Source organism: Amblyomma maculatum, chromosome 3, assembly GCF_055883805.1.
Source record: "Amblyomma maculatum isolate TAMU_Amacu chromosome 3, ASM5588380v1, whole genome shotgun sequence".
Classification (NCBI taxonomy): domain Eukaryota; kingdom Metazoa; phylum Arthropoda; class Arachnida; order Ixodida; family Ixodidae; genus Amblyomma; species Amblyomma maculatum.
In genome coordinates this window covers 36,447,612-36,475,103 of record NC_139346.1, presented here as the reverse complement: position 1 = coordinate 36,475,103, position 27,492 = coordinate 36,447,612, and the positions used below count along the sequence as shown (strand labels likewise).

Below are 27,492 nucleotides of genomic sequence, written 5' to 3'. Positions count from 1 at the left end.
GTGTGTTTAATATGAATTAATTTCCTGGGCCGTTCGTCTTCCTCTTCCCTAACAGCCCAGATATGGGTTCAACGCTCCTGGATTGCACTGTGTGCTGCCTGGCTGTAATCAATCATGCTCCTGGAAGCACAGCGCATGGCGGTGTTAATACAGCGACGCCAGTAAGAATCAATCATGACGTGACACACGTACGACCCTGCTCATATTTTCTCATATTTACTCTTGTTTGTAATGGGATAGGTCGATACCCAAGCTGCAACTCAATTTTCCTTGATAGGCTTTCCGTCTCTCTCGTTTCTCCCTTTTATTATTTGTGGGTTACCTGATTGACGCAGCGGGTAACAATGACAAGGACAGCTGAATCAGTACGAGAAACGTCACCCGTTCGGAAAATGAACTGGATTTGACTGTTTCGCTTGACGTATCCGTCTAATCACAAACGCATGCTGCTTCGCTGCAATGCGCGCACTGCAAAATAACCTTAAATTGTCTCTCACTTTCGAACAGCATCGTCGCATGCTGCGCCGTGAGAGAACCCCTCCCATCGGCAAATTCACTCTTTATAATATCAGCGGGGTAAAGACACGGAAGTTGCAAGCATCTGGCGAATGTGCGGTAAGAAAAAAACGATAGATGACATCTAGCGTTCAGTGCGCGTAGTGATCCATTCTTTGTTTGCTTGTCTCACATCGTTGCAAGCGAATTAGTAGAGTGTAACATGCTTGACAGATATCTCTTGCGGCAGCGGTCATAACACATAATATTGGTCCCGAGGCGTATATATATATATACTACCAGCCTTCAAGTGCTCGAAGATTGGAACCAGCATTGCGATATGCCTGTCGCATTAGCCTTACTTCCCCTGCTGGTCAGCCTGCTGCCATTCGTGGCGGGCCAGCACCTACTCGACCTGAATCCCGATCTTGGCCCATTCCAGGACGAGTCAGAGGTAATTTTTTTCTGCCCACTCAAAACACTCTAAAAACTTCCCAGAATAATTTAAGTATCCTATGCTTAGGCTTCATGACATTGAAAAAAATCTATCAACGACTCGATCAATATAGATAAATGAATGCATCTGGAAGCAGCAAATTCATGGCAGATAAAAATTGTCAGCTTTAGATACTTAGATTGGGGTTTTATTCGAAATGCTGAAACGTGGTTATCGGTGAATTTGGCACGACCCGCCCCCCCCCCCCCCATATTGCAATAAATTTCATCTTTTTCTTCTCTGACAGCTTTGATAACAGAAGTCGGTCAGTAATAATCATGTTCAGTTTAATGAATAAATAAGGTATGTGTTGGGAATTAAAAACATTGCTTTGCTATCCATGACGCGCTAGTGCAGAGTCCTTCAGCTTTTGCCGGTGTGCGTAGTTACACGTTTCGAAATTTTCAAAATGGCTGTCTACTGTGCAAAGAATAAAATAATGCGCCAGAAATACGACATTGTTAAACCTGATATATTTACCAACAAATAGCCGAAAGTGCCTTGTATTCATTACGTCTCTGAGGGAACACAAGAGGTTCCAAGATAAATGAACTGGTGCCTAGAATTTTCGGATTTGTAGCTTAGCAGCTACCCCCTCCGTCGTAGCATGCGAAGACCTCCGCCTTATTCTGCATTATGTCATTAACTGGAGCCCGTTCCTCGTGGTTGGTGAACAATGATGCTTGTAACGAAGAATAAAATTGTCCATTGCGAATTACTGCGAAAAACATTTTTCTAATCATGCTACCAAAGAGAAACCTATTCTACATCCTCCTCACGAAGTCCACAACACATCAAATCCTAAAACCATGGGCTATCAATCATTTTATTATTTCAGTGCTTTCCTCTGGAGCAGGCATGGCACTTGATGTACCGTGACTTCGAATACGACCCTTATTTGGGCGGAAAGGCCAAGTGCGTGAAAGGGACTCAGACCGGTGACTTTGTCGGGGACTCGGCCGTTGTTGTATTCGAATTTCCACCTGACGGAGTACTGTAAGTCGCTGCTTTTGAGTATCTTTCTGGTTAATATGCATCTTCAAGCTCACCACATGTCACAAACGGAGACAAATGCGTTGAAATTGTCTGTATATTTACTAACTAATTTACAGGCCACACTAGTAAATGCAGCCTATGTAAATTAGCCTCCAAATGAACCCGACTAAACACTGAAGAGCGTCAAAACAGCTACTCGGAGATGACGGTGTTAAAAAAATGGCCTTTAGAAGCAGCCATGCAGCAAACCGAATCTGGAGGCGCCTCGCCTGCTCTCTCCTCCACACCAATCATTTTGTTCCACTCATCACCCTCAAAGCGTCTTCACTCCTCCCTCTCCTAGACATCTTGCCTGTCTCTTTCTTCTAATTCTTTGTAGATACCGATAGGGACGCTGCCGCAGCACGCTACTTCTTACCCTCCTTTTTCCGTCATGTTGCCTATCCTTCAATCGAAGGAGGCATATCCACTGCTTAATGTTCCCGCCAAATTGCTACTACAATCATAACTGATTCAAAAACAACAGGCAACTTCCCAAAGAAATTGTATCTCCACAAACAAACATTATACTGAAAAAATGTAAGAATGACGAAATAATCCGGCTAATATGAACAGCACACCTATCGCACCTCCAGGAAAATCAAGGGGCTTATGAGCTCGCCCGCCGTTTCACCTTACAGGTATAGGCTATACCACTCAGTACACTCTGAATGTTGGCATGCTAGTAAGCTGTAAAGAAATTGCAGAACACTATCAGCTTATTTATCTCCTTCAGACAGCGACATTTTCTCCCTGGAGAGGCGAAGCCTCCTAGGGCGAGGTGGTAACTCGTTCTCACGGCAGTGACAAGGCTTCATCCAGGCGGCAAGGACGACTTTCTTTGACGCTGAGCGATACCCACTTGTGGGCATGGGTGATATTCAGCAGTTCAAGGCGCTGACGCGGTCCATAAGAGCCAGCGTATTATTGCAACATTTTCTGGGCTAAGCCACCCTTATGGAGTGGTCGCCAAAGCAACATTAAGTCTTCAGGGGCGTAAAACACATGACAATCCCGGCTGTCGTACTGAGTTTTAGATCAGTTTTGCAAAGTGAGAATTTGCAACGGGCTGAGACGCCAAGCCATTTCGTCATGGCTGGAGTAAGAATTAATGGTATCAAGACACTACCGAGGAGCACGGTCATATAGAAGAAAGAACGCTTGTAGCTGTCATCGCATGTGTGGCAATTTTGAAGGCGAGCGTTATAAAGGGCAGTATGATATCCCTCTTCTTGTGGTCAGTTAAGATTTACAGAGAGAGCAGTTGACGAGTGTGCGATTTGTGTGTTCCCTCAGACCTTCGGTTTGAGGGTGATATGATGAGGAGTGTGGAAAATGCGACGCGCATAAACCAAGCCCTTCCACAACACCTGCTATAAACTGGCGACATTGTTCACTCATGATCACTGGTGGAGGTCCATGACGCAGGACGACACAACGGACCATGAACAGAGACAAGTGATCAGTTCGTGGTGGCTGAAGGACGAGAGGATGTTTCGCAGTAGCGGTTGAGGTCGTCGGCATAATCCACGATGCAACGATTGCTGACGGAAGATTTAAAAAGAGATCCGTGAGGCCGATTCCAGCTTTCTCGAATGCACCACGTGGTGAAATCACAGGATTCTGCAAACCATGTAACATTGCCATGTACGTAGGGTGTTTCTGCCTCTGGCACTCATTGCAGCTCGCCACATATCGCTCAGTCGTCTGGCGCATGTTCGGCCAATAAAACCGGCCACGGGCACTGTAGAGAGCTCGTGCAGAGCCCTAGTGACCGTAAGTCGGGTCGTCGTGCAAACACGCAGGACGCACGAGCCGTGGTTCTCGGAAACCACGAGCAGAACAATCGTGCCGGTGTTTGTGTAAGCCATTTTCTACAGGAGGCCATAAAGGAGACCATAAGGCCAGGTAACTGTGGAATCTCACGCAGCTACAAGCAGTGGCTTATTGCTTATGTAAGTCTCTTGCGCAGTCCGCTAAGCTAAGACGGAGACGATGTAGTGATCGAAGTCGGCAGAGTCAGATTCGGTAGTAGGAAGGGGAAGACGTGAAAGAAAGTGCATCAGCTTGTTGGCGGCCACTCTTGTGTGAAACAGTGAAGTCGTACTCCGGCAGACTAAGGGCACAGCGTGCCAGACGACCAGATGGATCACCAAGGCTGGCTAGTCAACATAGGGCATTATGGTGCGTCACAACCACGAAACAGCATCCATAGAGGAAGCAATGCAACCTCTGATCGGTGAAAACTACGGCCAGCCACTCCTGCTCCATAACCGCCTAGTTACGCTCAGGTTTACTGAGAGAACAACTAGCATACACAATTACATGTTCGCCGGTTTCCGGAACGTTGTACAAGCACAGCATCGAAACTAATCTCACTTGCGTCGGGGTGGGTTCCGTTGGTGCGGAGGTATAGAAATGCCGCAGTATGGAATATGATGCAGGTAGAAACTTTCACTGCTGAGAAGATGCGTCATAGTCTTAAGTCCAGTGAAAAAGGACATCCTTTCGGAAAAAGGATGTCATAGGTTAGGCGACATCGGAAAATCGCGGGATAAACCGTCGAAAGTAAGAATACTACCCCAAAAAACTGATTAGCTCATTGGAATCTGCCAGTGCACCGATCGCAATCAGAAGAAAATATAAGACGCGGAGAAAAGGAATCTGTCACATCCTCAGCGCACGAGAAAGGATACATATTCTTGTTAGTGATGGAGTTGGAAGTCGATGCGGAACCTCCATGTTGCGCCGTTTTCTTTACCAATATGGGAGCAGCCCAAGGACTAGAGGGTGCCTGAATTACCTGCCTGTTCAACATCTCATATACTTTCTCGGTGATGACGTTGCACTCTGACGGCGACACGCGGTATGGCGTTTGGCCGATGTGATAGGCAAATCCCGTGTCAATCCTATGGCGTGCGCGAGACAGCAGAAAACGCTGCCGTCCGCCGGACTGCCCGAAATCAAAATCGGAGGCGTGCTGGGACAAGTGCTTCTTCAAGATCTGAAGTTGTGTTGCGTTCAACAATGCGCTGATCATCGGAGAAAGGTTCTGGTCATCAGGCGCGAGTAAATAGTGGGGCTGTCAGAGGCAGCAACAAGAGTCATATTTAGGGAAAGCTATGCTACATGAGGCGATAGTTTCGCGACAGCTGGAAGAACAACCGGGTCCGGTGAGATATTTGCAATCCACATTCCGGTGTGGCCCTCTAGGACGGAAAACAAGCATACGGCACTAACACGTTTTTACTGACGCACTGTAAATGAAGAGGTACAGTAGTAGCCTAAAATAAGTCGTTAATGGCAAGGGAGCGTGACACCTGGACGTACACTGCAGATTGGGGTGGTACGAAGACTTCATCAAACACAGAGAACGTCTTCATAATTTGACTCTTTCAAAAATTTGCGCTTAGAAGAGCCACTAACGCCCCCGTTCGGCAATCCACTGTAGAGCTCACATACGCAGGAAGTCAATTCTTAAGATAACAGCGTGCGTATATCACGGCAGTATTGCAAACTCCGGTGGAATTACTGTGCCCCCAACTATTTAATGCTACATACCCTAACCGGATACAATATCTCTCCCCTCACTTAATGATAAGCTCATCACCGAAACCGTAGAGCCCGTATTTAATAACTCCAGTATAGACACATTGCCAACGAGCACATTGCCATTGTTCTCCTACATGTACGCACACGGAGGAATACTAGGCAGCAGCGCACATCTTCCCGCCACCTCACCTCCATCGGCCGCGCTGACTAGCTTTCCTGCAAGGGTGGCGAGGGTGGGGGCTGTGGTAAGGGGGGGAACAGCAGAATGGCTTCGACGGCTCCTCCGGCCAGGAAGATCTGGTCGACAAGAGTCGGTGTAGGATGGCGGTTCAGTTCGATGTCATCGCATGATTGTGCGTGAACAGCACGCGGTGATTGCAGTAGCGGCAACTGTGACTGGCGACACCACACCAGTAGCACACGGGAATAGGCCGATCAAAAAGCATCACTTCATTGGGCTCCTGCATGGCAGGGCATGACTAGTATCAAAATATAGATTGCCAGGACGGTTTAGCTTTCCAGCGGTCGGCGCGATGTGCGATTGGAGTAAGACAAGACCGAGGGTCTCTGTGCTGATGATAAGAGAACTGCTCATTCATCTTGTCCGGTCTTCGTCAAGGGTGTCCAGGTGTTAGCCGTAAGCGACGTCGGTGTCATTCACTGTTCTACACCTGGACTTCGGCGGGCACGCACGCGCATGACCTGGGAAAGCATATGCTTCATCTACGCAGCCACAGGGCAGGGTAAGCTGCTCACGTCGCGAAATCTCATCCGGAACGATTGCACAAATGGCGCATAGGTTACTTTGGGATGGGGAATATTCGACACTGGCCATGGTGGTTGCATTTGCCAGCCGTCCAAGCTTCGGTGTAATGCAGCGAGCCATGAGGGTATCGAATGTCGGGCAGTGCCGAATAATGTCCGTGACCGAACTCAAGTTGTCCTTGGCAATGAGGAAGTGGTAGAACTCTTCCGCAATGCCCTTTAGCTGATAGCCTACCCTGTTTTCGTTGGTCATCCGGCTGTTTACAGTCCTGCATAATTTCAGTATTACCTCGATGTGGGTGGTGCAAGTTTCACCTGTTGCCTGGGCACTCTTGACAAGTGCCTCTCGAGTTATATTGCCGAAACATTCATCATCGGTTCTACAAAACCCTTCCAAGTTGTGAGGGAGTTTTTGTGGTTCTGCACCACATCAAGGCGGTCTGCGTAAAAAAGTACACGACATTCTCGATCTTAGCAACCGAATTACAGCGGTTGAAGTGGCCTACACGTTCAAAATGAGGGATCGACTCATGAACGTTGTCCCCTTCTTCACCGGCATAAGAAAAAGGCTTTCGAAACGGTAGCGTCGCGTTCGAGGCTGTGGGTGGCACATCACCGGACTACTTCTCATTAGTCTGCTGCATTGTCACGGAAACGGGAGGGAGACCAGCGAGACAACGGCTTCAGCAAGGCTCTAGCAGTTCAGGATGAGTCGCGAGGGTAGGCGCATCGAGCACCTCTACCAGTTTGGTACGACGGGAGTTCGACGTCGGAGCTCTGAACAGCCGAGGCGGCAGGGAGCTCGGCTGGTCAACGGCTGCGCGTCCAACACAACAGTCCTTCCCCTCGTATTCCTCCTTGCCTTCTGCTACCCTCTTTATTTTCTTCAATACTGCTACACTATATTACGAGAGATAAAAAACAAGAATTTTAGGAGACTACTGTAAAGCTCACACCCTGAGATTGAGCTAGGCTTATCCGACTGACCGAACACGCCGTCTGGGTCGAAGGACTCCAGGCCACATGCTAGGCGCAAACGCTTGCACCAATCCTGTATTTGTTAGATAACAGTTTTACCACCACATAATATACTTCGGTATTTGTAGAAATATTTTTTTTTCATATCAGTGGAGATGGCTTCATTGATATATCGCCATTATGTTAGCGCCACGTGTGTTGAATCCAAGTTCAATGCAAGTTCATTTCTCGACAACATGGCTTGGTTTTGAAGACTGTAAATTCGTCTCTTCGAACTGCTTCATTCTATATCTCATTCTGGCCCTCTGAATACAGTAGCATATTATCAATGCATATGTGTTATGTTGCGTTGGATATTATTTCATTTTTTTTCTGTAACCAACTCTTAAAACATGCTATTGCCTGTTCGCCCGAGTGTCATTAGCCATTTCTAAAAGCCTTCCTGATGGCGTTGCAAACATCAGAGATACTTCCACATTCTTAAATTCTGAATATTTTATTAAGTCCTTAATATTTTGGTTTTATGTGCTTTTAGTAATAATGCAGCATAAGAAAATTTAGGATTGCATAAACTTAGCATCAATGTACTCTTTGCTCCAACGCCAATTAGTGTTCTGCTTCCAAGTATCGATATTTTAAAATTTCTTTTTATAAATGTTTTCATTGCTAATTAGTGTTTCGCACTCAATATTTGTTGCCTGCTTTTGTGCAAAGTTTCTTGTTGTTTGTGTTTTTGTTTTCATTTTAATAATTTGATATGTGATACTACACACAATAGTTGTATGTAGCCAATGTGAGTGAACAAATAAATAATCATACATACTGTTTTGCGACGGAAAAAGGATGAAGGTTTTTCGAAACTTGCACACTTAACAAGCGAATTTCTAAGCCCATATATTAAAGCTACCAAGTTAGGTGCTCATGCATTTCGACTTGCTAAACATAAAATTCATCGAGTCCCTTCAATCAAATTTTAGGCGTCAACCAGCAACACCTTTAACTAGCGTGTATTATTTCTATCCTTCAGGCTATTTTCCACTGCACAGAGCTGGCTTTCCTCTGAGTCTTCCCTCAGCTGAGACAAAGCCGTACAGAGCTGCGCTGTGAGGTTGTTGTGATTCTGTTATGGCGCGCGTCCAGAAATAAAAAGAAATGCAATAAATGGACACCAAAACTAAGACTATTTTAGTCGTCCCTTAGGATGACATTGGAAGAAACGAATATATTCATGTTAACACATTCAAGGAACCTTTAGATAGATGGGTAAGCATTTCTTCACCGCCAAAGGTGTTGGGAGCCGGGCCTGAAAGCTGCAAACACAGCTTGACTACTCATCTCCTTACACGCCCAGGCGAAAAAAAACTACAGAACTTTGTCAGAAATACGACAAAATATCCTGTAGTTATGTCGTAACCATCTAATTTGTCTGTTGTTCTGTAGTGCTTTCTGTAGTTATGTAGTTTTTCGGTAGAATATTTCTGTTGTCTGTAGTTCTGTGGCACTTTTCAGTTGTAACTACAGAGATTTCTGATGTTACCACAGAATTTTCTGTTGTCACAACAGGTTTACCGTCAAAAACCGCGCAGAAATTCTGTCGTAACATCAGAAAATTTTCTGTAGATTTTTTCGACTGGGCGAGACCGACAGGTGATTCTTGAAAGTAAAGCTTATAAAAGAAAAACCAGAAACATGAAAAATGCTGGCATGATAAATGCACAAGGTAGCCAGTTACACAAATGCGAACAAAAATGGATTACAGCGCGATTGGCCGCATTATAAAAAAAAAGGTAAATGTTTTGGAAAACAATTTACTCTCTTACAGTTCTCTTCAGTTTAATCCAGGTTTTTGTATGATGTCTGGGAATACGTTCAAAGCGTGCCGTTTCCGGTATGCAAAGCCTGCAAGCGTGTGTCGTAGGTATGAAAGCAGCAAGACTAATAATCAGCACAACCACACAAACTGAATATTACCAGTATTCTCGAAGTTGTTAGAACAGACTATCATTTCATCATTGCCTGCTCTAGTACCTCTTTCCAAGAGGCGAACGCGCAGCTACGTCATGCCATAAGGCAAAATAACGAATGTGTTTTAGTTTAAATGCTTACACACATCGTAATAAAACGACTGAGGTGGAGCTTTACATATCTAGTGTTTTCTGCTTTTCAAGTTCTTTTGTTACCTGAAGTTTCCTGAAAAGAACGCAATCATTCGTCGCAAATGCAGTTAACCTCCCAGACTGTAGTCAAAGAATGCTAATAAAGCAGACCTAGACAGTCAAGTCACAGTTTCTTTTAGTGAGCAATGTTTTGGCTTTAAATTACTTGTCAATTCATGTGAAAGAGAGTGCGTCGTACCTGTGTTGTGTGTCGGCCGGTGTTAATGCCGCAAGCTTTTTATCATTTGACGGCAAGGTTTCTACCTCATCTCTGAAAATGGCTTCCCTGTAATGGGAGTAGGTGGCTTTAGAATAGATTTGCCGCTAAGTGCGAACGAACAGAAGCACATCAAGGCGCCCATCACTTCGAGTGGTTTTGAGAACGCCATTACCTCAGTCATTCTAATCACTGCTGCTCCTTTTTGTAAATTTACTTTGATCACACGAACACCTAATCTGGCTTCAGTGGCCCCCTTCTGGCACTTGCTATTGCTGAAAAGCAAGGACAAGATTGTGTAAACAAAATAACCTATTTTTATTCAGCCAACGTCTGCTGCAAATTGAGAGAGCTCCAGAATAGAATTACCAATGTAACAATTCGAATGGCTGAGGAAAATACAAGACGTCCCAGATATGCTAGTTCTTCATTACCAGTGCCTGTAGATATCAAAACATTTCTAGTATCTTTAGTGAAGGTAGGAGAACTCCTAAATATTCAATAAGTCATGAACTGCATCGGACAATTAGGCGTAAAATTTTGTTGTACCTGGTTTCTTTGAATGAAAAGACCATAATTTTAAGTCAATTTAATACTTATCGTACTACACTAAAGAAATACATAATAAAAACATACATCACTACTTCAACACAAAATTACAATAATATTTTGCATAATGCTGATCTCTTAAACATTAAATTTTCTTTCAAAGCACACAAACTTTTTGACTGAATTCAAGGAGATTACATGATGATTGAAAGTTAATTTCCCTTAAAAAACATCATTTATTAGCAAGTGACACATCGACGCACAGATCTCGCGTACATCTCGAGCCCAATATTTTGTTCCATGAGCCTAGAAAAGCTTTCGTCTTAGCATTTTGGCAGTGCACTGACTCCTGAAAAGCACCTAGTTCATTAATCGGCTCAGGGCATGTTATAAGTTTTCTATTTGGGGGGGGGGGGGGGGAACCCGATGATCTCATGCGTTTTTTAATCCTGCAAAAGAGGTTCAAGTTAGATCAGTTTTCGATTCATTTTACAATAGTTAAAACTGTGACACTAAATGTGTTTCAGTTCGTACTGGGTACTCAATATCTTATGCAAACATCTGGCTCACAGTTTCAAAATTTGCTTTTGATGTGTTTTTTTCCAAGATGAATGTAAATCTGTACATTACCTATAGTTTAAGGAAAGAAATTCTATCGATACCAATAATTACCGACTTACTTTCCTCTTACCTATATTTCACAGTGGCTTACAAATCCTAGCACGTTATCAGTTCTGTCCCTTTTTTATTATTCACAAATTTCTACGTCCGCTTACAAAGTTTAGAAGAAAAAATACTGAATTATATTTAATGGAGAAAAAACAGTTTGTTTTATCCCAGAAAAAAAAAATATTTTTATGTTAATTTCATAAAATCTTTCAGTTGCGTTCATCACTCTAGTTGACTAAAAGCTACAAATAGATGAATTTAACAGATACTCTCTAGCGCTTCAAATTACATCTTAGCTTTCTGCGCTACTTTTTCTAAGTTCCATCGCATTGTTCTGACTTAAAACAGCAGGGAGTGATTTGCCGCGCTCTGGCATTCTTGGTTAGATACATTTTCAAATTTTCTAAATGACCTTCTGATTACACTCAGTAGTGATCCTAAGCATATTTTGTATAAAGCTTAGGGCAATGTATTCCTACATGCTTAACACTGCCATAAGTTATTAATGGAGTGAGCATTTCTCCCTATTTAGCTGAAAAAATGGCAAACCATTTCACTTTGCGAATGCAAGGAAAAAAAGGGCTGCAAGCTTTAGACCAAATTTCAAACACTTTCATTCCCCAAATATTCTAATCTGTTTGGGTGGGTGGTGCATCAAGAGACACGTCAGGTAATAATATTGTTCTCAGAGTTTCATTGCTTTGTCAAAACATACTGCAATGCGCCCAAATGAATGTCTTGTAAAACTTAGATTGTTCTCTAGTGCAGTTGGCAAGACATCTCCGTAAAGATAGTCCCTTTTATTTTCAATGAAAGTTGGGCTTTATGATACCCTGCTTTAATTTAATATCGATACTTGTTTCTTTGCTTGTTGTACGGCTATCTATATAAATTGCAAAAGATTTGCAAAACGTTTGATGCCATATATTCAGAATTCCGTACAACTGGCATTAACAGAGCTGTTTTCAAAGAACAGATATATTACTGCAACCAATATTTAATAAACAACCAGCGCTTGGTTCCAATCATGAATAAGATAAAATTGAGTGTCTCTTGGTGAACTTCCATTAGTCCTAAAACCATTCTACTCACCTTGCCCTGCCTAGAGAAGAGTGGAATAGAGTAGCTCTAGAACCGATTGCTGAATGAAAAAATTTTCGTCCGGGCTTCAACCGTATCAGATTTTTATTGGGAAACAGGTTTTGTGTCGTAAATGTTCAAAATTGAATTGAGGCAGCTTCCTACCTAATACCTCATCTTTAGCTATGTTATATGTGTTCGTTTGCTTGCGCAGTATTCTAAATATAGGCTTCATTTTCCTGTATTTAGCATTTTTCTGATATTCTATATTTCTCTTCTGGTGTGGATGTCATAATGGGTGCGTTTCGACCTCCTAATGTTCGCACCCAAAAATTGCATTCCTAGGTGCATTTAACTGTTCTGCGGGTGCCGATTTCTATATATGGAGATGGATGTGTACTCTTCTGAAGCTCCCACGTCTCGAGCCGCGTTTACTTACAGCCTCCTCGATTACCCAGAAATATTGACTGGGTCAAGAAGGCTCTGACTGCAGACTAAACTAAATTTTAAGAGGTTCCATTAGAGATGTTTTAAGCTACAAGTGCGTACACGGGGGCAGCTCTTTTTTAACATGGGACAAATTTAAGTAAAACAAACCCCACTAAGAGCAAATTCGTGAAGACATGTTCTCAGTGCACCTACTGTATAAATGTTTCTCGCCCCCAGAAGTACCTGGGAGACGAGGAGGAGTTGCTAGACAAGATCCGAAAACGGTACGTGGGGGAGATGGACATCCCCGGCTGCACAGAAGTGTATCGGGGAATTGAAAATGAGAAACTCGACCGTCCGATCACGAAGAATGAAGTGTACGGGGCGGCCAAAATGGCTGTCAAGAACACGGCGGCGGGAGCAGACAAGATCGGCAACGCCATTATATGGAATCTAGGAGCGTAACAGATTGCGAGCATCACAAAATTTTTGAATGAACACTGGGAGGCAGAGACTGTGCCGGAGGAGTGGCGGCAAGCAGAAATCATCACTATCCCCAAGCCAGGCAAGACGCCATGTTTGGAGAATCTGCGGCCTATCTCACTGACCTCATGTCTAGGGAAACTGTATGAAAGGATCGTTATGATCAGACTTCAAAACTATTAGGAAGATGACGATCTCCTACCACACACAATGTTTGGTTTCCGGCCAAAGCTATCGACGCAAGACGTCCTTCTCCTCAAAGAAGAAGTTCTTAGCAACGTGCCAAAGTATGGAGAGCATGTGATCATGGCTCTCGACCACAAAGGGGTGTTCGACAATGTTAGTCACGAAGCCATACTATCGGGTCTGAGCAACCTACATTGCGGGCGTAAGATTCATGGTTACGTCAAAGCCTTCCTTACGGATAGGACCGCCACTATAGGAATCGGTGACTTGCGATCGAACAGGATCAGTATGCCTAACAAGGATATGCCTCAAGGTACTGTAATTTCGCCCTTCTCTTGAACATCGCTGGTTGGTTTGGCAGAGAAGTTGAATGCCATAGACGGCATTCAGCACGCAATATACGCCGACGACATAACGATTTGGATGACGGAGGGCTCGCTAGGTCTCAGGGAGGAGAGGCTACAAGCAGCCGCGGACTGTGTCGACAGCTACGCAAGGGCTAGAGGACTTTCGTGTTCGCCCGAAAATCTGAAATTCTCAGAGTATATAGGCCCCGATACGACAGTAAAGTTGACCTCACCGTTATGCTATCCGGGGCTCGCATATCAGAAGTGCACGGGCTGAGAGTGTTGGGAATGTGGATTCGATCCAATCAGAGGTCGGACCACACGATCAGATTGCTATCTGGATCTTCGGCCCAGATAACGAGAATGATTAGGCGAGTGACCTATAGAAGAAAGGGGATGAAGGAGGAAGACACGCTCAAGTTAGTGCGGGTGCTTGTGGTAAGCAGAGCCACGTACAGTCTTCCCTATAAACACCTGAGCCAGACGGAGAAAGAGCAAGTGGAATCGATCCTCAGGAAGGCGTACAAGGCAGCGCTGAGGCTACCAATAAGAACGGCAAACGCGAATTTAATGGCCCTTGGCTTAAAAAACACATACGAAGAGCACAGGGAAGCCCAGCTTGTCTCTCAGATGAGGCTACAACGCACTACGGCGGGACGAGCTCTCGTCCGAAGACTAGGCTATCATGATCACATGCTAGAGATTGAACGAACGATAGACATATCGGACGCGATCCGGTCTACGTTTGTAGTAACGCCAATCCCCAAGAACATGCATCCTGTCGTTCATCAGGGTAGGCGTAGGGCCAGGACGGAAGCCTTAGCCAAGACCTATCCGAACAAGAACACCGTCTATGTAGACGCGGCGATTTATTCTAACGAAAGAGATGCGGTGGTGACGGTTGTAGATTTCCAGCTAAAGGAGAAAATGAGCGCCTCGCTACGGAACTGCACCATGTCTGACGCCGAGGAGGCCGCTATTGCTCTAGCGGTCGCAGAGGGCAATAGGTCCGGGCGTTCGCTGGTAGTAATGATCGATTCGCAAGCCGCTTGCCGAGGATTCACCAACGGCAGGATTGGCAAAAAGGCGACTGCCATCTTGAAGGCCGGCGGGATAAGCGACACAAAACAACTCGTACTTTGGGCTCCGGGGCACGGCGACATTTCCGGGAACATCCAGGCCGATCTCATAGCTCGAGGTTATGCAAACAGAGGGAGGTCAGAGGCCGAAGAGACCGGGCAGTGACTCGCACCTACGCAGGTGCACTACCGGGGGACCAGAAGACGGTATCCTCCGCCCCACAAGTTGTTAAACAGGGAGCAGTCAGTGTCTTGGCGGCAGCTACAAACAAATTCTTATCCATGCCTGTCTTTATACAGCAAGATACATCCGACCGTATACAGGGACACGTGTACCTGGTGTGTACAAAAACCGACAATTTATCACATCACATGGGCCTGCCAGAAAATAGATGCAGTGCCGATAATTCACAACGCCACGCCGGAGCAGTGGGAGGCTGCGCTGTCCAGTTCGGAGTCGAAAGACCAGCTTTGGCTGATTGAACGGGCCAGCAGGGCAGCAAAGGCCGCGGGAGTCCTGGACTGAGGACCCAACCACGGGAGCTCTAGATTATTTTTCTTTTTTTTTTGCATTATATAAAGTTTTTTTTTCTCTCTCTCTCTCTCTCATTTTTCTTTCAGGAATACCACTTTCAACTTGATGTCGTCGCCTGGATACACAGCAAAGAATGTTCTCAACGTGGTGCCAGCAGATAGTGAGTAGCGATTCTTGCTTTTGCATCACAGGTGCTCAAAACGTTCGAGTAACTGAAATACACCATTCCATTCATGCCCTTAAAGATCTCGGCGTTTAGGCAGAAGCGAATAATAAGCTGTGCAGAGAGTTGGCTTGTTTGAACGACCTCCCGTTACAAATCCAATACTGCTAAAACACTCAGCATATAGTAGAAAACTATTAGACGCCAAGATCATCTTGTGGAAGACCCTTAACTTTGCTAATACGATACTAATGGGCCCGCATCCGGCTACCATAAGGCTGTAGTCAGCGGATCCATTTCTAAAATTTCCCTTTATGATTTCATTCCAGACCCAGATTTTTCGATAAACCTTACAATATCTTATCGGGACTGCCATTCCTGCAAGGTGATGCGGCACAGCTACATTAAAAAAGGTGAGTTGGTTCCCATTCTTGAGCAACTTAGCACGAGCTAAAAAGCACAGCGTCTGCCGCAACAAATGTTCTTTGAACAGAAGTTCAGAGCGGTCCTGGGATTACACTATTACCTTACCTTTCACAAAGAGTCCGTGCTTCCTCAACGCAGTGAGGCGTTCAATGTTTTGTGAGAGACTGACAAACATTTTGCGTTGCGTCATGAAAGACTGCTGCTTAATCACAGTTTTAAGAGGGGTTGCTGGAATTGTGCGAGCTGTTCAGCTCCCAACTTGAGCGGTAGTGGAAAACTGAAGAAATGGATTGTTTTCACAAGCCAGCACTGTTGGACGCTTTGCAGTTTCCCTCGCACGTCTCTCGCCTTTCAAAACTAGCACGTTTTAATTTAATGCTGCAGGTACATGACTCCTTGCTGTACGGTCTACCTTACGGTGCTCACTATTCGCGTTCAACATTATTCGAACACCATTTCAATACAATCAAAACTGGAATTTTATTCGTACAATGTTTAAATCATCCAGAGTGCTATGAAGCCTAGGTGATATGATGTACATGGCAATGTCAAAGTTTGTCCATTAATAGGGCTAGTTCCTATCCTTACTTTCATTATCTCCCGTCGAAGATCAGGGGGTTCCCGACAGCGCGACCATATGAACAGAATAGCAGGTGAGATGTAGACCACTTTCTTAAATCCTTCGCCTCGAGCATAAGATTCCGGAAGCAAGAACCAGTATGAAGAAAAAAGAGAAGGTACAATCATGCCATGCAACAGCCTTCGTAAGATGGACAATGCGGACACACAGGACGAGCTGAAAAGAGAAAAAGGCTAGGTGATATCATGATGAAGAGCAGTGCCATTCTCCACGCGATGCCATTCTCCAGATTTGTTTTCATATTGAGCAAATCCTACAGGCGGAAAAATTCAAACCACTCTGAATCTGGTCACTGGTTTTATACAGTACCCTGCAACATATATGTTACCACCCTACGTGCTCCAAGTTAGCGCCATGCATATTCCAACCAACCGCATATTGAGTGCCAAGCGAAATTCTCAAATTCGCTTCCAAAAGCGTCAATATGACAACCCGCCGATAAGCATTGACAGAAACGCAATAACCGCTCCGTAGAACATTTCTGTTTAAGCTGAGTGTTTTCACGACTTTCAACCAGCTGTCGTGAGCCGTTTATTATTAGTTAAGGAGAAACTTCTGGGCGGCGAATGCTGGGCAGTGAAATCCCAGAAAGCCGACAAAGGGGTGTATAAAAACCCTCTGAGCATCGATAGCCACAAAAGAACTCGTAATTGCGTTACGCTTCTAGCATATCGCAAACACCGCAAAGCAGCATTGAATTTCTCACCCCCCTTTTCGTTGCCCCCTCAAACACACACAAAGGCACAAACGCAGCTACAATCATAAACGAAATGTGAGGGCTACTTCCTGTGCGGAATCTTTAAGCACATTTCACAATATCGAATAGGCTACCTTAGCAAGCGGTACGTTGAAAATATTGTGAGTAGCATATATACCTTACAAACACTGAAGCAGTTATTATACTAGACCATACAGGGCATCCTGCTGGTATTAAATGCTAAATGACATTTATATAAAAATTTGGTGACACAGTCGTCGACAGGTGTATAATCCGGTGAAGGCATTTAATTTAACGCCTTGCACATAGTATATCCCAACCCAATTTTGTCTTATTCGCAACCTTTCCGTGGCATACACAACTAAGATGTCTGAAACAAAAGTGTAACAAAGAACTTTTTATACGCGACCCTTACACGTGCGCAGATTGCTTGGAAGCAACTATTCTTTTGTATATGCGACATATTATACGGCGTAAATCGTTTAACGATCCAAATTTATGCGGGCTATGTGGCACGGGTTAGTGGAGTCCTTTGAGTTGGTTTCGATCACCTGGATTGAACTGTGCACTGACTTTAACATATTTGTGAGCAACATCGGCAGAACTACCTGGAACCAGAAATTTCGCACTTTAAGGAATTTATGTCGCCAACACGATTGCATGCAAAAAAGGAACATGAAAGGATTACACACTTCCTTAAGACAATTTCATACGCAAATTATCACTGTCATCATTTCTGGCGCTAAGCAGTGGCTGTAACGACCCGAGCAGAAAGAATGACGAGATTTCAACAAGTTTGAAATACTTCGCCGCAGTGCTGCAGGTTGCGCCAAATTTCCTCACTTGTATGTGAACTACAAGGTAATGACTTGTTGCATTGAAAGAGGAATAGTTTGTGACTTCTCTTGTGAACGAATAGTGATAGACCACCAGTGATGGTCAATGTGATCGATGATTAATATTACCAAAGACGTAAGATGAAATGCATTGTGTAATGCATTGTGCATGACTGCAAGCTAGACATTTCGCGAAGAGTTGTTATGAAAACGTTTCTCAGTTTTTTTTCTGATTTTCTATTCTTCTGAACGAAAACAAACTGGCTCATAAACTACACACATTAATGTCTAAACGTTTGATAACATAAAAGGATAATTGGGAGGTGTTACATATAGGGTCCTATAGTATAGGCCAGGTTTTCGTTACGCTGAAGATGTCAAGACGTGTCAGAGTGTATTTTGGCTTCCGCAGACTACGAAGAGCTCCATATGTACCGAGTTGAAAAGTGAGCAGTGCGACCATGGATGTCTAGAAGATGCGCTGAAGACACGGAGAAGCACTCGATAGCAAAAAGGCAACTGTAACCTGAATTACGAAAGAGGCGGTTGGCCAGAGAAACGGCACGCGCTGTTTTTTTCTGTTTGAACGCCAACTGTTGAAAAACCAAGTAGGGTCTTGGCGTCTCAGTGGGAAAGACCTTTTCCCTTTTTCTCTAGCCTTGAAGGCAGCGACAAACAGTACTAACGCTACCGCGAGGAGGGGGGGGGGGGGGGTCGCGCTCTTGTACAGACTTTATTATCATTATTTTTATCCGAACCTATTTCCTCTACATTCTCCTATCACACCTCTATTTTGTTTCCTCCTATTGTCCACTCGCTCACTGTTTCCCCCAGTCGCGGAGGTTGCGCTTTAAGACCGCGGCTCGCACAATCTTTCCGTTCGCCCCCCTTTGTGTTAATTTTATTTATACAGCCTCTTGGTGCTGCTACTTTTCAGCGAAAAGCGCGTATGTCAGCAATCTGTTTCTCCAAAACAGCTCCAAACAATTCCATAATATGTGCAGTAGTGTGCAACAGTTTCACGATGGAATAAAAAGGCTACTCGAAGATAGCATCATATCAAAACAGCTAAAATAGCAAATCAGATGCAGGTTTTTGATACACTAGAATGTTACAGATAAAAAAAAGCTAGCGTCAATATATTCATTTTCTTGCAGACTGAAAAAATTCAACCATTTCTACGCGAGAAGTTTGGCAGGTCGGCGAAATCTGGCTATATGGCCCGTTCATTGGCGACTATAGGCTAGCTAGAAATAAGGCGAAGTGCTGTACTTGGCACTGATCCCAAACGTGCTGCAACATCACGCAAGAACAAGCAAAAATGAACACACATTATAACTGATAATTACTTCACATTCGTTGTTGAATAAATACCATGGTACAAGTAAAAAACATCGCTAAAAGCCAAAACAGTTGCATGGGAATATTGATAAAAATTCAGAAAGAGGGCAATGATTTACACAGAAAAGAATAACTACACCAATGTCGGCAGGAAATAAAGAAATGCTTCAACAAATAATGCAGGAATATGCTTTGAACGCGTTTGAATTTCATTCGCCTCAGATGTCATTTTCAGAAATGCCTTGAAATAGCTTCTGATACCTGCTAAATAAGAAAAATCTGCAATTATGTTTTGATTTGACTAATCATTGCATTATATTTTTTCGCAACCTGTCATAGCTAAGTTTTTAGCGTGGCACTTGCAAAACAGGCGACCAGGGGACAACTTGGTCCAGTGTCTACGGTTTTTTAAACCGTCATGACCGGTCTCAGAAGAACGCTAAGAGAAACTGTTCCAATGTTGAAAGGTTTCAGAAACAGCACCGCCTATATCGGTAGGAAAAGCTAAACTTGTATCGATTGAACACTAGAGAATTTGGTCTAATGTCACCAATATTTAAAAGCGGCTATTGAAGTACTGGGAGGACACGTAACAACTTGGTCCAATGTTGCCAATTTTTAAATATGGCTAGTCCGATATATTACGGGCACATGACAGACTGGTCCAATGTCACTAGTTTTTAAAAAAGGCTAGTCCAATACCAGGAGGACGCGACAAACAAGTCCAGTTTTGCTAGTATTTGATAACGGTGGTACGAATGTTGCCGGGAAAACGTGAAACTTGGGTCATCATTGGATTTGTTGTGTACTGGCAAAACCTGCTGTAGAAAATCGTCTAATGCTGGAGCATTGCAGGAACACCGTCTGCCGATGTATTTCAATTATTGGATCATTGTCTTGTGCTACCTGGGTATAGAGGCTGTGAGCAACCGAACACAGGTCTTCTAATTTAACCGTTCTTGCCATTTCACCACCACAGCTAAATGGCCTCTTGTGCAGCCATGTGCGATCAGTGTTGCAATTTCCTGGACACCTTTTCAGCAGTGTGCGCGTGAAATGAGACTGTATACAAAGCCATTTCATTGACGTTTTCGCGAACGCAAGAAGCCTGTGGCAAGAGCCCTAGTTGGGAAGTGCTCAGTTTTCTGCAGTCTGCTGGTCAGGCACCTCTAGCATGTACACGTTCTATGTCCATAATCGATTATTACTATTATTTTATTTTGAAATACTCTCAGTCGCTTTCGGAATTATTGCACAAGAGGGCAAATCGTACATATATAATTTTAGTGTCTAAGGTTTGAACTTTCAATTATTAAATTTCACAGAAACAAGGCAAAACAAAGATAAGCATGCGGAGCACAGCGTAACAATAAAGTAATAAAGTAATACATTGAATATGACGCTTGCATATAACGGGAACATTATATTACAATATTATTACTGTCACGGGTAGAAGAATGTAAGTGCAGAGCTCTCGGCAAGCCAAATAAGTTACTGAAGGATGTAAGCAATTCCAAACTCGGGCAACTCGTTTTAAAAAGGAACAACACAAAATATTACTGTAGAAAACGAATTCTTCAAGGGTGAGCGCATGTTTGTGACCAATTTGTCTTGTGTGGGTCGGCATGAAGAAATCTCTATGGGGGACAGGTTTAGTGCGTTAGTAAGCAGTAAATGGAAACAACTTAGGCTATTTAATTTAGCCATTACATCGAACAACGCGAGAAAAGACGGGGGCTATGAAAGGATGACACAGGACTGAGTCTGAGTCTAAACTGACAGTGAGTCTGAACCAACTTTATTCGACAGGGTACGCTATACTTATAATTTAGAACGGCTGGACGGCGTGTGAAGCTCTACCGCGCGTAAAAGGTATTCTGAAAGAAGGCCAGGTTCAGACGTCAAGGTCGTGAAGGCAAGGCAAGGTATGCCGTGTCAGCGTTTATTCTGATGGAGAAAACCCAAGCACGCGCCAAAGCCGGCGCCGCGGGACGATGATGAAGGTATGTACAAGAGGAAGAAGAAGATCATGGTATGTACAAATGAAAGAAGATCCGTGGAGGGCTCACACAATCTGCCCGGGGGGTCGGAAGCACTCAGCCTGGCCGCTCCTAACCAACCGATGTGCCGCGGCGCACAAACGGCTTCAAGCGAGATACATGAACAATTTCAGTTCCACGGTGACGTCGGTCAGCTGGGGGATCAACAAGTGTGACTTGGTAGTTTACTGGGGAAGTTTGGTTGATTACCTTGTAGGGACCAAGATAGCGGCGCTGAAATTTATCACCAAGGCCAGGGGTGCGCAGTGGTGTATAGAGCAGTACTTCGTCACCAGGACGAAAAGAGACCACGCGATGCTTCGAATCGTAGCGACTCTTGTGGTCTTGCTGGCACGCTTCTGTGTTGAGGCGGGCAAGATGACGGCATCTGGCCACACGGGATAAAACCTGGGCTGGTAATGATGAGGAGTAGTCGGGCCTAGAGAAGATGAAAGTGTCAAGGATTGTAGTGGGAGGACGGCCGAAAACGAGAAAAAATGGGGAGTAACCGGTAGTCCGCTGTACTGCAGTATTATAGGCGAATGTGACGAATGGTAGAACAGTATCCCGATTTCGATGATCCGGTGTGATGTACATGGATATCATATCCGATAGGGTGCGGTGGTGAAATCGCTCAGTCAGACCGTTAGTCTGGGGATGGTAGCTTGAGGTTGTCTTATGAAGGGTAGATGACGCACGAAGAACTTCGGATACGACTGTCGATAAGAAGGCCGTCCCGCGGTCACTTAGAAGCACCCGAGGAGCGCCATGACGCAATACAATTGACCGTAAAAAGAAATTAGCTACCTCTTCAGCAGAACCACTCGGTACAGGGGCCATCTCAGCATAGCGTGGAAAGTGGTCGACAGCTGTTATAATCCAATGATTACTCCCATTGGAGAGAGGTAGGGGACCATATAAGTCGATGCCGACTACGTCGAATGGTGTGGCGGGACAGGGAAGGAGCTGTAGGAGACCAGCGGGGGAAGAAGTCGGCCGCTTGCGACGTTGGCACAGGTGGCAGGAAGCAACGTATTTAGCTACGGTGGTAGACAAGCCAGGCCAAAAGAGTCGTCCTTTCACGCGGTCGTATGTTTTGTTAAAACCAAGGTGACCTGCAGTAGCGTCATCATGGAAAGCTGCTAGTATACGTGTTCGAAGCACACGTGGTACGACTGGGAGCCAGCTAGTTCCATCAGGATAATACACGTAGCGGCGTAGTATGCAATCTTAAAGCTTGAAATTGCGAAGCTGTCGGCGAAGCCTAGCGCTGGGTGGGCTCGAAGCGCCGATAAGGCGGTTGATGATGGGCCGACAGTAGGCATCAGCTAATTGCTGTGAGCGGAGAGCGTGCTTTTCTCAGAGCCGTCAAACGAAACTGCAGTGATATGCGTCAGTGTAAGCGATGATCGGCTGTGGTCAGAGGTGGAAATGCATTGTGAAGAAAAACAGCAGGCTGATTCCGAAACCAGGCAGCGAGAAAGAGCGTCGGCGTCTTGGTGTTGCCGACCCGATTTATAAACTACGTCGAAATGGTATTCTTGTAGGCGTAGAATCCAACGGCCAAGTCTGCCTGTCAAATTCTTCAGTGAAGATAACCAGCAAAGAGCATGGTGATCGGTCACAACTGTGAAATTCCGACCATATAGGCAAGGGCGAAACTTTTGAACAGCCCAGACGACGGCGAGACATTCCTGCTTTGTAATGGTGTAGTTTTTCTAAGCTGGAGTCATGGTCCGACTGGCGAAGGCAATCACTTTCTCACGCGAAGTTGCATCGCGCTGCAGAAGGACAGTGCCAAGACCGTGACCACTGTCATAAGTGTGCAGGATGGTAGGAGCGCTGTCGCTGAAGTGGCCAAGAACGGGATCTGATGTGGGGGCGTGCTTTAGGTCGTTAAAAGCAGTGTTGCACTGTTTAGTCCACACGAAAGGGCTGCGCGCTTTAAGTAGTTCATGAAGTGGTGCAGCAATAGTTGCAAAATGCCTTATAAATCGCCTGAATAGGACGCCAGACCGAGGAAACTGCGCAAATCTGTAGTCCGTTGCGAACGGGGATTGTTCAAGCCTGCGATTATTTTTTCAGGGTCTGGGCGAATGCCGTCATGGCTAGCCAGATGTCACAATATTTTAATTTCTTTCTCTGCAAAGTGGCACTTGTTGGTGTTGAGCTGAAGGCCCGCTGAAGCAAGACACGTGAGGACTTCATTGAGGCGCGTGAGATCGTCGGTTAAAGTTGACGAAAAGATAACAATGTCATCCAAGTAACATAAGTAGGTTCTCCATTTTAGGCCACGAAGTACAGTATCAATCATTCTTTCAAATGTTGCGGGTGCGTTACAAAGGCCGAAGGGCATAACATTAAACTCGTAAAGTCCGTCGGGAGTTGCGAAAGCGGTTTTTCCTTTGTCGTTTTCGGGCATAGGTATTTGCCAATAACCTGAGCGGAGGTCTAAGGTCGAGAAATATTCGGCACCTTGGAGAGAGTCAAGGGCGTCATCAATACGCGGCATTGAGTAGACGTCTTTGCGGGTAATTTTGTTGAGTGCGCGATAATCAACACAAAATCCTACCGATCCGTCCTTTTTTTTAACTAATACTACAGGGGAGGACCATGGGCTTGTTGATAGACGAATAATATCGCGGCGGAGCATGTCATTGACATTTTCTTCAATTACTTTTCGTTCCGATAGAGAAACCCGATAAGGTCGTCGGCGCAAAATTGAGTTACCTTCGGTAAGGATGCGGTGATGTGCAACACTAGTCCGTCCCAGTGGTGGGGAAGTGGCATCAAAAATGGCTTGGTGGGCTTGAAGCAATTGCAGCAACTCTCGACGTTTTTGCAGCATGAGGTTCGGATTGATTGTCTTCGACAGCATGGAAAGAGAGACTTGCGATGAATCACTTTGTGGAGGTAGTGGTGCAGTGAGCACCATGATGGATATAGGGTGAGCATTCATTATGCATGGCAGGGAAGTTCCTTTAGTCCGCGCGAGGGATTCACGGGAAGTGTTCGTGGCAGCTACTATCGCTGAGCTGCTGCGGAAGCGTACAACACTTGATGGGAAGGCGATTCCACGTGCAAGATGACGATGAGATGGTGCGATGAGTACATCCCCGTCACTGATGTGTTCAGAAACAACGGTAATAAGTGTTTCGCACTGTGGAGGCAATACAGTATCAGCTGCGGCAATGAGGGAATGATGTCGTGCAGAAACGTCAGATGAAAAATCACTCTGTCATATGGATGACACAGTCGCCACAAGAAATTAACGCTGAAGTGGTTGACAAAAAATCCCATCCAAAAATTATCAAATGCGCACACAGTGAAAGCACAGCAAACAGCACATGGTGGCGGATGCCATCTATAACAACTCGAACTGTACACTTTGGTGAAGGGTGCAGAGGGGCGCCATTTGCTCCACGAAGTTCAGGTCCATCATATGGTGTCGTTACTTTCCGCAAACGGTGGCACAAATCAGCATGGATAACAGAAAGCGCAGCCCCTGTATCAATCAAAGCTTCAACCGGTAATCCTTCAGCTGAAACGGAAATCATATTATACGGGCGACGAGGAGGACTTTTTGTAAGTTCGCAAAGTGCAGTTTCACCTCCGAAAACTGCATCGCTTAGTTTTCAGAATTATGGACAGGAACAGTTGTTGCTGGTCGAAGTGGCGAAGCAGAGCGGCGGTATGGGGAAGGGGACCAGCGTCGGGATACATGAGCCCCACTTGGTTCAGACGAGGATACCGGCGGGGGAGAGAATCGACGAGGTTGGCTGGGAATTGGTCGTCGCTGATAATATGCAGGTATGTAACTTTCGAAGCCGTCATAACCACGTCGATCGTTCTAAATGCGTCGGCGACAAAAGAGAGCTATATGACCTCGAATTCCACAATAATAGCACACTGGGCGAGAGGGGTGCCAAGGTGCGTAATAGGGTGGCTCGGTTGAGCCGACGTCATGGCGTTGATGTGGTTGTAGGGTGGTGCTTGGGGTGGGGGAACAAAAGGTCGGTGCTGGGCGAGGTGCAGGAGGATCAGGTGTGACAGGGTGCTTGATAGTGGCCAACTCTTCTTTAATGATGTGGCGGAGGCCGGCGTCGTTAGAAGGAGCAGACGAATGATCGCACCCGTGCCGGCAGAAAGGGCTGAGGACTTGGAGCTCCTCGCGGATTATTGCTCGAACCATGGCTCGTAGATCGAGGTCAGTAGAGGTAGGGGCAGTAGTGACGCCGGGCTGCAATCGGGAGGACTGTAGCTGGTCGAGGCGTTGGCAGGTCGTTATAATGGAGTCAACTCTTGATGGATTTTGGGCAACTAGGGTGGTATAAGCCACAGAATTGATTCCCTTCAAGACATGGTGTACACGTTCAGATTCCGGCATGGTGGGACTGATACGCCGACATAGTGCAAGAATGGCCTCTATGTATGACGCATAGGACTCATCGGGACCTTGACGGCGGGTAAAGAGCTTGTTCCTGGTGATCTCCGTCCGAACAGCCGGGTCGGCGAAGTACTGTCGGAACTGCTGCTTGAAGGTGGGCCAGTTTGTGGTGTGGGGCTCGCGGTAAAGAAACCAATTTCTGGCGACCTCAATAAGGTAGAAAGATACGTTCAGAAATTTCAAAGGATAATCCCACCGGTTGTAGGTACTGCAGCGTTCATATGTGTCAATCCAGTCATCGACGTCTTCGTCGCGACGACCAGCGAACAGCTACGGGTCGCGTTGTCGTGTGGGCACCATCGGAGGCGGCGGTGTAGCCGAGGTAGAGGGTCCGTCCGGGTCGGGACTGCTCTCGGTTGACATGACGATGGTAGTTGTTAAACGGCGACCGGAACGTAGCTCCAGCGAGCGGCAGGGTACAAGGCAGCAAGGGGATCGAATTTCACCTCCACCACTTGTGAAAGAAGGCCAGGTTCAGACGGCAAGGTCGTGAAGGCAAGGCAAGGTATGCCGTGTCAGCGTTTAATCTGATGGAGAAAACCCAAGCGCGCGCCGGAGCCGGCACCGCGGGACGATGATGATGGTATGTACAAGAGGAAGAAGAAGATCATGGTATGTACAAATGAAAGGAGATCCGTGGAGGGCTCACAATATGTGTGTGAGTGCATGGCATGCCACCATAGCAGTTGAATATAAAGCGCAGAGCTGCCCTTTGTAATATTTTAAGTGCATCAATAGTATCGTTGTACTTTTCCTTCTCTACGCCTTTCTCTTCATTCGCTTGTTTCCTTAAGGGAAACTAAAATGCTAAATTTGCTCTTCTGATTTCTGTAGAGAGCGCCATATCTTCTCGACCCTATATACAGGAGTTTGCGTTCACCTTCCTCAGGGCTGTTGTGTGCAAACGGCGTCGCAGACTTCCCGCAGGAACACCCAGCTCCACGTTTATTCAAGTTAAAGCAATTTAAGATGCCTTCTTCGAAATCGCAGCTACTTACTACAATGTCAATTGTACACAAAGTCGACAAAAATAATTAGCGTCCTCACTTCTATCCCAAAAATTGTACAGCTTTCAGTACCTTTTGAAGATTAAAACATCATTGTGTGTAGGCTACGGTGTGAATATTTTTGTTTGAAGGCGCCAGAATTACTTGCACGCTTGCACGATGGAGGTACTTTGCTTCCATGTTGTCTTATTTCAATATAGGTGATTAAATATTTTTCCAATTGCAGGGACTGGATGCAGCATGTGGGTGACAGGGAATCAGCTTAGCCAAGCGCACCCTTGCTGTTCATATGTTTTCGAACTACTCTGCGGATTCAAGGAGACTTACCAGATCTATGACAAGAGCTGCTCCTGAGTAAAAGTAGAGAAACATGCGAATTGAAAAATAAAAATAAAAAAAATGTTGGTTATTGCTACTGTGAAATAATTTGTACTTCTCAAAAATACAGAATTAAGTGTCATTCTACTAGTGTCATTCTAGTAATGTATTCTACCACGGAACGTCACCTTTGTTTGCTTCAGGTTAAGGCGGTACGTGAAGTATACTATTACTAACACTCAACCTTCATCAGAGCTATAACGAGGAAAAATTATGAAACAATGCCGAGTGCCATCAAAAGAATATCGCACTTTACTCATACACTAATCGGTACTGTTTTCTGCCTTTTGTGCTAGATATGCACTAATTTTTTTCCATAAGATATTTTGCGGAGTTATGCAGACCCACGGTATAAAGGCCGCACACAGCAAAGAATTAACTGCATATATATATATATATATATATATATATATATATATATATATATATATATATATATATATATA

The 27,492-nt window shown here is 45.1% G+C and overlaps 1 protein-coding gene across 1 annotated transcript; it reads left to right on the top strand.

Moving 5' to 3' along the window:
- The first annotated feature begins 835 nt into the window (after nt 1-835).
- On the top strand, nt 836-27,128 carry LOC146194524 (uncharacterized). Its single transcript, XM_084596070.1, has 5 exons — nt 836-949; nt 1,830-1,987; nt 15,138-15,211; nt 15,544-15,627; nt 26,895-27,128. Exons 1-5 carry the CDS (start codon nt 836-838, stop codon nt 27,020-27,022), a joined length of 558 nt encoding a protein of 185 aa, XP_084452196.1. The 3' UTR covers nt 27,023-27,128.
- Nucleotides 27,129-27,492: the final 364 nt, after the last annotated feature.

What these genes read in the sequence shown, in the direction of transcription:
- LOC146194524 (XM_084596070.1), top strand. Translation starts at nt 836, where the DNA reads ATGCCTGTCGCATTAGCCTTACTTCCCCTGCTGGTCAGCCTGCTGCCA. An exon ending in CAACGTGGTGCCAGCAGATA is followed by an intron (nt 15,212 to 15,543) that starts GTGAGTAGCGAT and finishes ATTTCATTCCAG; the next exon opens with ACCCAGATTTTTCGATAAAC. An exon ending in GCACAGCTACATTAAAAAAG is followed by an intron (nt 15,628 to 26,894) that starts GTGAGTTGGTTC and finishes TTCCAATTGCAG; the next exon opens with GGACTGGATGCAGCATGTGG.